This window comes from Xenopus laevis, chromosome 7L (genome assembly GCF_017654675.1).
Source record: "Xenopus laevis strain J_2021 chromosome 7L, Xenopus_laevis_v10.1, whole genome shotgun sequence".
Taxonomy (NCBI): Eukaryota; Metazoa; Chordata; class Amphibia; order Anura; family Pipidae; genus Xenopus; species Xenopus laevis.
Genome location: NC_054383.1, coordinates 12,145,416 through 12,159,893, shown reverse-complemented (window position 1 = coordinate 12,159,893; position 14,478 = coordinate 12,145,416). Strand labels below are relative to the sequence as shown.

The window sequence follows — 14,478 nt, the reverse complement described above, 5'->3', positions numbered from 1 at the left end:
ACAGGAGAGGGAACATCGTGGGTGTGGCCACAGCTATTGGCCAACTCTGCTGGTGCCTTTGGACCATTTTGTAGCATGCTTTCCAAAAGTAACAACAAATTTTCCTCTATATATACACAGTATATTGTCATTAGTTCAGGTGGACCAACTGTGGCAAACTGAGAACAGACTTAAATGGAAATAAATGCCACCTCAACAAGGGTTTACTTTGAGGGTTATGGCCTACAGGATGAATACATACATATAACCTAAGGCTGGTGTTGCCAAGGTCTTACTTGTAGGTGCTAAACAAACAAATATTATCTTTACATGTATTCATGTTTCACTTTATGGCTTTACTGACCCCTGATGATGATTAAATTTAAGAGAAAGAGGATCTCTTTTTAATGATATTCACTGCCACTATCTGAGCTATAATCCTATAGTTGTTAAGGTGGCCTTACATATGCAGATAAGCTTGTTTGGAGAAGTTGCCAAATGAGCAGATCTTGCCCTGATTTGTCCACCTTGAGTGGGCGCTATTGGGCTGATCCAATCGTAGGCCCAAGGGCCAGATCACTATGTCAGGAATGCAGGTTGTTGATGCAAGGACCTCATCAATGAACCGTTGCGGTCCTCAATCCAACGGGATTTCTAAACCTGTCCAAACAACATCTGCCCGATATTCAGCCAGATATCAGTCGGGGAAGCCAATAAGCTGCCACCTTGGTTTGTTGCCAGCTTTTATCGGCCCGTGTATGGCCACCTTTACTCATTGTTTTTCACACTTATTCAGAAATCCAATCAATTGGGTATATTTATTAAAAAGTGAAATAAGAGATCACCACAGTCTGCTAGAGTGATTCCGCGCCTCTCCATTCATTTCGATTGGATTTTTAAAGGCGTATTTATCAAAGGGTGAAATCCCATAGAAATTAATGGAGTGAGGCTGTATTTCACTCTAGTGGACTGTGTGATCTCTAATTTCACTTTTTGATAGGCTATTCAAAATAGAAAATGTATCTAATATAGTTAGTACGGCAAAAATGTAATGTATAAAGGCTGGAGTGACTGGACGTGTAACTTAATAGCCAGAAAACTACTTCCTGCTTTTTCGCTCTGTTGGGTTACACAGACTGGTTATCCTGGTTACCAACGAATATAGAAAATTACGGATCCGCACACACTTTATCTTCAAGCAGATGGGGGTTAACCCAAATTTATTGTACCACCACTAAGATCAACGTTTCGGGGGGGTTTACCCACCCTTCATCCTGATGAAGGGTGGGTAAACCCCCCCGAAACGTTGATCTTAGTGGTGGTACAATAAATTTGGGTTAACCCCCATCTGCTTGAAGATAAAGTGTGTGCGGATCCGTAATTTTCTATATTCGCTTATAAGGGACCTTGCCAGGTTCACGGAGACCCAGCACCACTGGAAGCAGAGGAGTGAATATACAGGAGTGCGGTGGTGAGAATTTTCCTATCCTGGTTACCAGGCAGTAACCAGAGACTTAAGGGGGGGCACATGGGTCATATATGTTGATTTGAATCTGAGCTGAATACTGAGGATCAATTGTAAACTCACTGAACAGTTATGTCCCATGTGGCCCCCCTTATAGTCACTGACTAACTCAGAGTTAGAGAGCTGAAAAGCAGGAAGTAGTGTTCTGGCTATTATGTTACACATCCAGTCACTCCAGCCTTTATACATTACATTTTTGACTAACTAACTATATTAGAAACATTTTTTTATTTTGAACAGCCTATCAAAAAGTTAAATTAGAGATCACCACAGTCCACTAGAGTGAAATACAGCCTCCATTTTTTATTTTGCTCATCCTATCTATTTACACAGGTTTTATTTTCACACTGAACTGTTCCTTTAAGATTATTTCAGCTATACAAAGGGTTACACGAAAAGTATGCAAATGTGCATTCCATAGATGACATTTCTCTATTAATATTGGTTACAAATAAATGCAAAGGACATTTTTACAGATGCAGCCAAACATTGCTAGCCTTGAGAAGAGCCAGACACTTTCACATATTCCAGTTAGGTCATGCAGACAGAAACCTGCACCCTCACACTGACAATTTGATTTATGTTCTGATACAAAGCCCATCTTCATTTGCATCCAATACATCATGCGAAATTCACTGCAGAGAAATTGCTCCACAAGACCAAAAAAAAAAAACCTGGTAGTGTATTCCATTCCATTCTATTCTGTTTCATCAGAATAAGTTCAACGGAATCTATCAATTAGGGTTTTTTGCTTGAGTTTTTCCTTGAAATCCATAGTAAATTGCAGCACTCACAGGTAGTAATATTACTTACTTGTTACTATCTAGGTGTGCTGCAATTTACTATGGATTTTGTCTAAAAGATGTGAAGGTGAACAAATTGCTTTGCGTACTCCCCTGAAAAGTAAGCTCCTATTACCAAAGTGCTGGATGGTTGTTTGTATGTGGTTTTCCTTGCTCAAAACCCCCTAAAATTGCACTATAGGTTTTCCAACCTTTGCCTGCACAGGTATTTCCTTACACCAAGCACAATTCTGCAGGAATATTTTCTAATATAATAATATATTCTAGCCTTTACATAACATAAGCTACCTGTTCACCTGTGGTTGTCTGATTTTTCTTAGTTCAGGCGCCTCCTGGAGTTCCAACCTTTGGTTAAAATACCTTTTAGCTCATGAAAGGTTACAGTTATAGGAAAGCATCAGTGTTTCAGGTCTAGTTCAATAAATATCTAGGACAACACATGCATTTTCACCCTAAACCCAGTTCGACTTTTATTTGTTTCTGGAAGGCATTCTGCTCCAGGCCCCTATGGGAGGGCGGCCGCACATTTTGGGAACCAGTGCTGTAAATCAACATTGTAGTGCTTTCTCTAAAAATGGAGTGAACAGATCACATCCTAGAGGTCACGTGTAGTTGCACATTACCAATCTGATGTAATTGATATATTAAAATTTGGATCTGTAAGTGACCTGATCATTTTTACATCAAGGGCAACAAAGCATGGTGCATGCTCATCAAACAAGATAAAGGGTCAGATTCTGTTTAGTTTAAGATTTCTACTTCTATTGGGTTTCCACGAGATCACGGGTAAGAATACTTACAGACTTTAGACTTTAGTTTATCATTGTTATACAATTGCTGGAATCCCTGTAGATACGTAATAACAAATAATGTGTAGTTGCATATTTCTAGATTTTGTGCATCAGAGAAGTCTACTGTAAATTTCCCAAATTGCATATAAAAACCACAAATGAGATAAGTTAAAAGGCTTAAAAGGAGGGCACATCTACTTTATCCCAGGTTCAAACCATGGCCTCATTGGTGGTGCCTCTAGATAACAGATACACAGAAAAACAACAAGATCCAGATTATTGGCATTCGGACAAAAAAAAAAAAAAAAGTATATTTAGACCTCATACCTAATTGGTGTTGTGAACATATACAGAGAGCCCATATACATGTATATTGCACCTTCCCTGGTTCACCCTACCAATATCAAAATATTTTTCCACTGTGTCTCTCAATAATCTGTGTAACAGTGTCAATGTGGACTTCTACAACTTCAAATGTAGTTCCCAGATGTAAGGATGCCCCCCCCAAATAAGTAATAATCTGCAAATGTAACCCTCAATGAATGTCCTCAATGAAATAGTCACATGGACCATATGGGAGTTTGCAGTTGGGTATTACACAGGCCCACGTGGATTGTTGGCTTTAATTAAACACCAAATGTGGCCTGCACAATAGTCACATACCTTCTGGTGGACCTTTGCATAAAGATATTAAGTAACCTTAGTTGCCACAATTTTAATAGTTAATACAGGTATAGGACCTGTAATCCAGAATGCTTGGGACCTGAGGTTTTCCGGTCCGGATAAGGGGTCTTTATATAATTTGGATCTGGAGTAGATTTTTTTCTACTAAAAAATCTTTCAAACATTAATAAAACCTAATAGGATTGTTCTGCCTTCAGTAAGGATTAATTATATCTTTGTTTGGATCAAGTACAAGGCACTGTTTATTATTTTTATTATTATTCTTTTTACAAATTTTGATTATTTAATTAAAATAGAGTCTGTAGGCGATGGTCTTCCAGTAATTTGGAGCATTCTGGATATTGGGTTTACGGTTAACCTATCCCATACCTGTATACAAGATAAGACATTAAATACGTCCCTATACAAATCACTAATTCAATTATTATGATGTACACCAACCACAGAGTTTAATACATCGAGTATATGAATTATCCGGCTCCAGGTCTAAACATTATGCAAACTCACCATCATTCTTCTTCTTAGGCACTTCCAATATTAAGCTCATTAATAAAGAAGAAGTGGCTGAAGTGATATGGGAACGCCACTTAATGAAACTAGATCGCCTTTTTCTCTCTCTTCAAAAACAAATTGACTTACTGGAAACTTTGTGCCACCGATGAGTCAGCATATAAAACCCTGCTATGCCGCTCAGTGTCTCTCACGTGCACCAAGGACAAAAACGTGAGCTCCACAAAATTCCTCACTGCTGACAAAAGTCCATAGAAAGCCACAAACCTTCAGTTAAGAAAGAATCAACATAATTACAGTTCTACACCATAGTTTATATTAGTATAGTGATGCTGGTAAATGTCAGCCCTAAAAAAAAAAATGTATAAATGTTCTAATATTAATCTAAATCTTATCCGGATTAGAACAGAAGTCTTCAAATTGAATATAAAATACTTCCAACGACTATTCTGTAATTAGTTATTTTCCCTTCCCTTTCTCCCTTTAATAGAAATGAATGCTTCCAAATGACCTTTGGAAAGGATTTTCTAATAACGAGATGGTTTGGGTAAGCACGTGTGACTGTTTTATGGCTGGAAGGTCAGGCTCATAAGAACTCGGGTTACATTTAAGCGCTTTTCTATTCCACGCACTCAGTTGATGCATGCAGTTCAAATGGAACTGGAATCTCATTATGTAAGCCTCAATGAAAGACATATTTAGATAATGGAATGATTAGGCAATGACATAAGCAGTGACATCATTAAGCAGCTGGGGGGGGGTGAAAAATAAACTGTGGGTAATCAATCTCTCCAACGTTTAACATGTGTTTTGCTTGGATGTATAAAGTGCCTGATATTAACGGACAAGGCAATGCAGTTGTTTGACATTCCGTTCACTGGTCTCAAATGGAAGACATTTTCTTTCCAACAGGAGGCATCCATGGCAATTATATAAGCAAAGCAATAACATACAGCATTATGTCTTCCGGGTATATTTAATTGGTAAATTTCTATCTTGAGTGCCTGGTACTTTTAGACCACCTGCCATTGCTCAAAATAATTTGAGCTTCCAAAATTGGGACATTTTAAATTAAAATATAGCTTTTATAAAGAGGCTTTAAGTCTCCATTTAGCAACATACCCAGGCCTAGATTATAGTGTGCACAGATTATTTCTGAATGGTATGTTTGTATTCCTACAGCCAAGCTCAAACTGTCATGTCACTTAATGCAAACCTCCTTAAGGAAAAACAGAGTGCGACAGTCTTATTCAGCATTATAGAAACTTTTGCATCATCCACACCAAAAACCAGAGTGTTGACTCTTTAGACTAGTACTAGATTGTACACATTTTGCTTAGCCGCTTATGACTCATAGGGGGTTATTTACTAAGCTCAGAATATCCAAAATTCCCCGAAATCCGAAAAATTTGTGATTTTCTGCGTTATAATAGGCTTTTATAAAAATCCTGAATTTTTCGGAATTTATTAAAGCCCAAGGGCTAAAAAGCCCGAATATAAAAACACGGCATCTCAAACCTGTCGAGGGTTGCATAAAAGTCAATGGGGACAGTCCCATTGATGTTTGGTTGTGTCAGGGGTTTCGGGCTATTTCACAATGTTTCTGGAGCTTTTGGGTGAAAACTCTGAAAATTTCGGAGTTTTCGGGGAAAATTCACAAAAAAAATCGTGATAATCCGAGCTTTTCCCGCAAAGGTAATTTTTGGGAAAATGTAATAATAAATAAGCATTAAAAACCCGAGCGGGTTAGATCGGAGTTTGTAGCAGCCGATATTGAGATAAATTCGGACCTTGATAAATCACCCCCATAGTGTTGACACTTCAAACTATGGATCCCGTACTACTGAGTCCTAAGTTCTATCAACACTGGATTCAACCTAAACTGAGCTTTGCCAACCATAGAACCCTGCTGTTTTTTAAGATGGTGAGAAGAAAAAGGTTGAGGGTTAAGGTGGCCATAGATGCACCGTAATATTAGACAAAAAAAATTTCGTATGATATTTGGTGTGTGTATGGTGGGAGACAAGACGACAGATATCTGCAGAAGACCTGGATATTGGTCGGCTTGTCAACCAGGCTGGCCGGAAAATTTTGATCGGGCACCTTTGAAGGCACCTGAACGCTGGTCATTGTTAGTGTTGAATCGTCACATACAGGTAGAATTCTATTGTTTCTACTGTATATCTGACGATTCAGCTCTTCACGCGTGTATTGAAATGATTGATCTTTCAAGGAAAGATAGTAATTGTTATGTCTATGGCCACCATTCATGTTAAGAAGATTACAATTTAGGGATGGTTTATCAGTTTGAGCTTGATGGAACTGTCTACAACTAGTTTGTATCAGTTAAAGGCATTAGTAGCTGAAATAAAAGATTCCTTCTGTCTGTTAAAAGACTACTGCTCATGGGCTACAAAGGTGAGGAAGCAACAACTCATTGAGAGCAATGGTATTTGCAGGGAAACGTTATGCTAGGGAAACGTTATGCTACTTGGTGAGGCACAAACGACAATGTTCTTCGACTCAACCAAGGCACTTTGAGATTCAGACACGGCCTGATAAAAACTCTATGGGGTTTGTGAGGGGTCTTTCTACCTCAAATAAACTCACAACTCAAATGTTTGCTTATTTATGTAAAAAAATTGCAACTGGGGGGGGTGGAACTCAAATTCATCGAGTTTTCAGCTAAAAAAACTCTAATACCTCAAAATGATTGAGTTTTCAAGCAGAAAATATCTTCAAATGGTTCAAGGGACCTCTGCCATTGACTTCTACATGACCCCGACAGGTTTTAGCTGAAGCATTTTCAGATTCTGACTTTTTGCAGCTTCAGGACAAAACATTCAAGTTTTTAGTGAAACTACCCTCGAAAAACTTGAACTTTATGGGGAAAAACGCAACCCGACCTTTAATAAATAACCCCCTATGTGTATAAGAAGACTACATTTACACACTTTGACACTGGCTCACTCATTCGCACACTGATATAATCATAGTCTCTTCAATTTGAAACAAAAAAGCAAAAAGCAAATAATTCACACAATAGTGTTGGAACAGTGCTTCCAATGCCTGAGACTTTCAGATTGTAATGATGAGTCTATCTTTACCAAGAAGCCTGGGGCTGAAGTTCCATCCGCCCTACTGTTAATCCAGCCCTGCATTGAAAAGTTTATTTGTAAAACACATAAAAGCACAGCTCAGAGAATTGTTCTCAGAGTATTTCCTTTTTATAAGCCCTAATGTATACAGTACAAAACACAAGAGAAAAAACAATATCTGCTCTCCGGTGACAAAAGTCAGGTGTTGGTTGAAGCTGTAACACAGTCAAAGTATATGGGTTATGGGATGTGGGAAAATATTTACTTTAAAAAACAAAAAGCACACACCCTTATTACTAAATGATTTACTTCTCAAGTGCTATTAGATAGTGGCGTAACCATAGCTTCTGCTATACAAGCAGGGGGGAAGAGAGGTGGAAAGCACGGCAGGCGTATGCTGAAGGGGTTACCAAAAAGTTGGGGAGGGACACACAAGGAGATTAGATATTAGATTATACCCATGGATGGCTGGATCTTCTGGGTTATAAACTGTAAGATTTATCATAACCTTTTTAATGACTTGGGGATAAACAATTTAGTGGGGTATAAAGAGTTCAGGGCTGTGGCTGAGCTCTAACACCCCAAAAAGCAGAATGGCATTTGACTGCTCTAGGAAATCAAACACATTCTGACAAACGGACACATTCATTTGCTTTGTTAAATATGTAATTGGTTAAAGGCCAATTTTTATGAATGGGGGAAAACATTGGGACTGCTGGGAAGCCTTCAGGATTCCCTAGTTTAATATCTGCTAAAGCAGCCTGTGCCTGGCAAATCGCATTCTACAACAGCGTAAACAGATGTTTGCCAACTTTGGCACAGTAAGCTTGAACTTCGTCATCTTCTCCACGGAGAGAATTGTTACTACCAGTCAATAATGGTCTCCCTTAACACAAAGGGACAGACTAATTTGACTTATATTGGACACTACCTTTATTTCTACACCTCAAGTCAAAATAGTTTCCAGTTCCTGCTGGTTTAAGCGATTGCAACATTCTCCTTCCTGGAATTCCATTCAACTGCTTCTCTATATCTGCTCTATATTATGTTGCCAGACAAATCCATCCATGCCAGCACTCCATATGTGCTGTATCCCTACTTGTCACTCAATTTAAATGATATATCATAAAGTGTTGTAAAGTTTACCCCAGGGTTTGGAAGCCGTGACAACTTGTCAACTGGTAGCATTTATTGGTAACTGTTTGAAAGCAAACATCCCATTGGCTGATATGGGTTACTAGACCTGGTGCAAACCTTGCAGTCTTCATTACATTACCGCCATAACTTTCAGCACCATAAAGCCTCCTCATCTTCAGAAGTGCTGAAGATGAGGAGGCTCTCATCAATTTAGTAAGTTTTGGGGCCCCCAAGTGAAGGAGAAATTCTGTGTTTCCCACTACAAAAGAACATCATCCAATTCTTATGCAATGTAATAAATAGTTTGTACCAAAAACATTTTAGGACCAAGGTAGCCTTTCACTCGTCTATCATATACCTCCCAACCGGGTCTACTTGCATTTTCCTGCTAATAGTAAAATACACTGATACAGAAATTAAAGTTTTTTTACATGTATATATCTAAGTTATTTACAACTGAGGATCTTATGTGTTGTATTTATCTTCACACTATAATACTCTTGACAATTAACCCACATTTTAAAGGGCAACTCTCTTATTTCATTTTATGGGCAGTAATGAACATTGTCTTTAGACAATGAACACAGTGGGACTTTAAAACACGCTGTGATTTTAAACTCAGAACTGCCAAAACCATTTTTTTTTTTGCCTGTTACTCTTGCATTAATAACGTGGAAAGGAAATATTGCACATACGTAAGTTTCTTTTTCTTGTCTTGTGAAGCAACGGAGACCGTTCAAGTGCCCTGAGGGGGTTAATAACTTTAAAAAACGAAGAGACCTTTTTGGGAAAAGCAATTGCGTGGAGCAGTTAAATAGAGGGAAAAAAAAAAATCTGCAGCAATGTTACAAGAAAAAACTTGGCATGAATTTTTACAGGAGAAGAGAAATTAGGAATTTCCCCCAGAGAGGAATAGATCGGTAAAGCTAGCAATTTAACATATGGAGGAAACAGCTTTTTAGAAAAGCGAGAGATCTATCAATATGCATTCAAAATAGAGAGACTTCTTGTCTGTTGTATGTTTAAAGGTACTTTGCATTTGGAATGAGGTTTAACAGCCGGGAGGAGTATTTATGCAGTGAAACCTGATGCCTTCCGAGCTGAAGGCTTCTACATTACATTATTTTTCTTGCTCACAACATACTGAAAATGTTACTCTTATGGGTCTGTGGACACTTAAGTAAAAGATTCATTATGCACTACCTGGTAAATGTTTTGAGTAAACATAGAAAAAAGTGAAAGGTAGCATGAGAAAACACAGCATTATATTGAACCGTCACTTCACCTTAAACCTGATAAAGCTAATTTGTTCAAGGATTATTTCGAGTTTAACCAAAATGCAACTCTAATTAACGAATCCAGTTTTGTTCTGATTTTCAGGATTCAAAGTCCAACAAGGATAAATAAAAACTTTTTAAACGGCATTTCTTTTCAACATGGCTGTAAACACCAGTTTACCTTTATTAAGACTAAAAACCCATTGTACAACTGAACATGCTGTTTTTGGCAAAAATATTCTCTCTTTTAAGACAGTGAAGGGCAACCAAGAACCCCAAACTAGAAGCTGAAGGCTGTCTGGGATCAAGGGAGCTTTAGTTCCAGATCTGGAAGGCCACCAGTTGAGATTAAACACATGTAAGCTAGAAAGTTGATGTTGGAACATAGTCCATTAAAGGAAAACTATACCCCCAAACAATGTAGGTCTCTATAAAATAATATTGCATAAATCAGCTCATATGTAAAATCCTGCTTCATGTAAATAAACCATTTTCATAATAATATACTTTTCTAGTAGTATGTGCCATTGGGTAATCATAAATAGAAAATTGCCATTTTAAAAAATAAGGGCCGCCCCCTGGGATCATAGGATTCACTGTACTCACAAACATACCAACAAACCATACATGTTAGGTCACATGAGCCAATTAACAGACAGAGTTGTGTCTTTTGCTTCCACACTTCTTCCTGTTACAGTTAGGGGCCGATTCACTAAGGGTCAAATATCGAGGGTTAATTAACCCTTGATATTCGACTAGGAATTAAAATCCTTCGACTTCAAATATCGAAGTCGAAGGATTTAGCGCAGATAGTTCAATCGAACGATCAAAGGATAATTCCTTCGATCGAACGATTCGAAGGATTTAAATCCAATGATCGAAGGAATATCCTTCGATCAAAAAAAGTTAGGCAAGCCTATGGGGACCTTCCCCATAGGCTAACATCGACTTCGGTAGCTTTTAGATGGCGAACTAGGGGGTCGAAGTTTTTTTTTAAAGAGACAGTACTTTGACTATCGAATGGTCGAATAGTCGAACGATTTTTAGTTCGAATCCTTCGATTCGAAGTCGTAGTCGAAGGTCGAAGTAGCCCAGTCGATGGTCAAAGTAGCCCAAAAAAAACTTCGAAATTCAAAGTTTTTTAACTTCGAATCCTTCACTCGAAGTTAGTGAATCGGCCCCTTAGAGTTTTTCTGTATTTCTGGTCAGGTGATCTTTGAGGCAGCACAGAGACCATCACGAAATGGTGGCTCAAGGCAAGAGATGTAAAAGGGCAATATTTACTTAAATATATATTCCAGTTTGGTAAGATTCTTTACTATGCCACATAATATGATATGAACTATCTGTTGCTTAAGTGTTCATTTTGGGGGTATAGTTTTCCTTTAATACCAAACTGACAAATTACACTATAAAGATAACAATAAGTATTCACAACCTTATACTTTTAAGGAAAAATTGTCAAGATTATTACATACACATTTTTCAGTGTTTGGCTTCCCTCCAACAGTTTTCACTAAGCACAGGGGGAAGTGTCTCAAGGCCCTAGGAAAAAATCCCAGGTGGCTTAGCAAAATACTGCTGTACATTAAAGATATTATTCATTTCAAGTGACACAGACAGGATGGCTTTCCATCATTATCATGTCTGAAGAACCTACTAATCATAACAAATGCTTCAATTCAACATTGCAATTGCCATTGCAACTCCAACTGCCAAGTTGAGGTTTTGCAAAAGATCAATCTAGGTTCTGAATAGGAAATCGAATGCTTCACAGAAAAAATTACAGCATCTTCACAGATTTCCCCTGATAAGCTCCTATTTGGCGATTATACTCTAATTAAAATTTTAGGGTTTATGGCCTCTTCTTAAAGGAGAAGAAAAGCTAAGGAGGCATTTTATTGCCAATAGATTAGAAGCAATAGCACAAGCTAGAATGCTATATTTATTCTGCAGAATGTTTTACCATTCGAGTAAACATCTCTAGACGCTGTCTGTGTTTGTTTAGGATAGCAGCTGCAGTATTAGCTTGATGTGACATCACTTTGTGCCTGAATCTCTCCCTGCTCACTTATAGCTCCTCTGCTCAGATTACAGCAGAGAAGGGGGAGGGGGGGAAGAGGAGCAAACTGAGCATGCTCACGCCCGGGGCAAGGAGGTTTAAGCTAAAAACGGGAAGTCTGATACAGAAGCCCATGTGTACACAATAGAAGGAAAAAAATACAGTGTACAGAGGACACGTTGAGGGTTTACTTGTATATTTTGGTGGACCTTTCTGATAAGGCTTGCTTAATTTTAACCGTTCCTTCTCCTTTAAGAATCTCCTTTAAGAAATGGAGCCTTTTCTGTTGAAGAAATGCAATATATAGATGCTTTATTAAACCTTGACACGTTTTACACTTAAAATGCATGAGGCGAGGCATCGCTAGAAAGATGCCTTTAAATATCATGCTCCATCGCATTCTTCTGACATTCAATAAATTGCAAATCTGAGTGACATGTAAACGACTGGATATCCATTTTCAGTCCAGCACTAGTTTTGGATATTGGCATATGTCCTGTAATTCAAAGCCACAGGTCTGCATCTCTGTTCTGTGGCTTTCTATTAAGAATATCATTTGCATTTCAGATTATCCTACCTTTCGTAATGTCTCCGAGTACACGTAGCAGCGCTCGTACTTCCAGGATTTCCTCCTAATTCATCATAAACATGTTTCCATTGCCTCCGCGCAGTAATCTGTTACAAAATTACCACAACATCATCATTGTAATATGTGTACAATCAATCAAAAGTTCAAAATAATACAAATACACCAATCAACAGAGTCAGTGTGCAGTACGAGACAACACTGGTGCCCCATGCTTCACAAGAAGAGTGATAGTCGGTATTATTAATCTTAACAATATGTTTGACACAACATTTTTGTTTCTGTTAGAAACTTGCTTCCCAATGAACTCCTTCCAAGATTGCCTTTTGGAAGTCAATTGACTGGAACCCACCTTACACAATTAGAACCTTCCTTGGCATCACATCAGAAGGGTCACTATTTTTTCGTACAATTCCTATAGATAAAATGCATGTGCATTGGGCACTGAGTCACAAGAGACTAGCCAATGACCAATGTCCACAGATGGGGAATGGGCTGGGTATAAAAGTTTGGAAGTAGGCTGTGCCCATTGAGAAGCAAGTACAGTTATGCACCAGTAAAGGCCTAACTTTTCAGAATCTTTAGTTTATCTTAAGTCTAGAGCAGAGATTTCTAACCTGCGGCTTAGGTGCCATAAATATCTCCACATGCTTTTTGGAGTTGGTCTCCATAAATCCCTTAAATAAAGCATTTTTTTCTTTAAGGCATGTAAAGGGGACTAAACCAATTCTTAAGGCAGCCATACAGAGGATTAGCAAGGACATGATCGGCCCTTGTGCCAAATGGGAAGAGTTTACGAAGGGGCCACACACGGCATTAATGCCTTCCTATTGTACCGTGGGCCCCTTCCGCTTTCTCATCTGCCAGTGAAGTAGCCAACACTGTGAATGGGAAGATTACATTTTCATACCAAAATCTTCAAGTGACCAACATCCATGGTATATGGATATTGTCAGAATTGTATGAAATAGTGATATGTGGGTTGGGATTTCCCCGACCCACACCCGCCCACCACCAGACCTCCCACCACCCACGCCCAACTTCTGGGTAACTTTTATAGACCTACGCAGCCCCGCCGATGACGTCACAAAAGGGGCAGGGCGAGCGTAGAAGAGTGTGAGGTCAGCCTAAACCCGTGGGTAAACCCATCGACCCACAGGTATCGGGCCAGCCCCCACATCACTAGTATGAAACATTATTTATTGGTATGTGAATGTCCAGCTTTACAGGCAGGTGTTAATAAATATGTAATTTCCATTGATGGCAATGGAGATCATATTAAGCTGTTTAAAATAAGAAAAGGTGGACAAAACATCTGAAATTAGTAATCCCAGTACAGGCATGGGACTGGTTATCCAAAATGCTTGGGACCAGGGGTTTTAAGGATAAGGGGTCTCTCTGTAATTTGGATCTCCATACCTTAAAGGAAAATTATACCCCTCAAACAATGTAGGTCTCTATAAAAATACATTGCATAAAACAGCTCATGTGTAAAACCCTGCTTCATGTAAATAAACCATTTTCATAATAATATCGTTTTTTAGTAGTATGTGCCATTGGGTAATCATAAATAGAAAACTGCCATTTTAAAAAATAAGGGCCGCCCCCTGGGATCGTATGATTCACTGTGCCCACAAACATACCAAACAAACTATGCTTGTTAGGTCACATGAGCCAATTAACAGACAGAGTTGTGTCTTTTGCTTCCACACTTCTTCCTGTTACAGTTAGAGCTGCAGTATTTCTGGTCAGGTGATCTCTGAGGCAGTACACAGACCATCACGAAATGGGGGTTCAAGGCAAGAGATGTAAAAGGGCAATATTTACTTAAATATATATTCCAGTTTGGTAAGATTCTTTAATATGCCACTTAATTTAATATAATATCTGTTGCTCAAGTATTCATTTTGGGGGTCCTTTAAGTCTACTAAAAATCATTAAATCATCAAATATTAAATAAACCTAATAGGATTGTTTGCCTCCAATAAGGATTAATTATATCTTAGTTGGGATCAAGTACAAGCTA

The 14,478-nt window shown here is 38.5% G+C and overlaps 1 protein-coding gene across 3 annotated transcripts in view; it reads right to left on the bottom strand.

Moving 5' to 3' along the window:
* The window catches only part of LOC108696083 (AT-rich interactive domain-containing protein 5B), a 236,798-nt gene that overhangs the window by 28,650 nt on the left and 193,670 nt on the right, over positions 1-14,478 (bottom strand). For all 3 annotated transcript variants that reach the window (XM_041570245.1, XM_041570244.1, XM_018225111.2), the window contains one exon: positions 12,444-12,541. In XM_041570245.1, the coding sequence (XP_041426179.1) occupies positions 12,444-12,541 (98 nt within the window). The remainder of the gene's footprint in view (positions 1-12,443; positions 12,542-14,478) is intronic.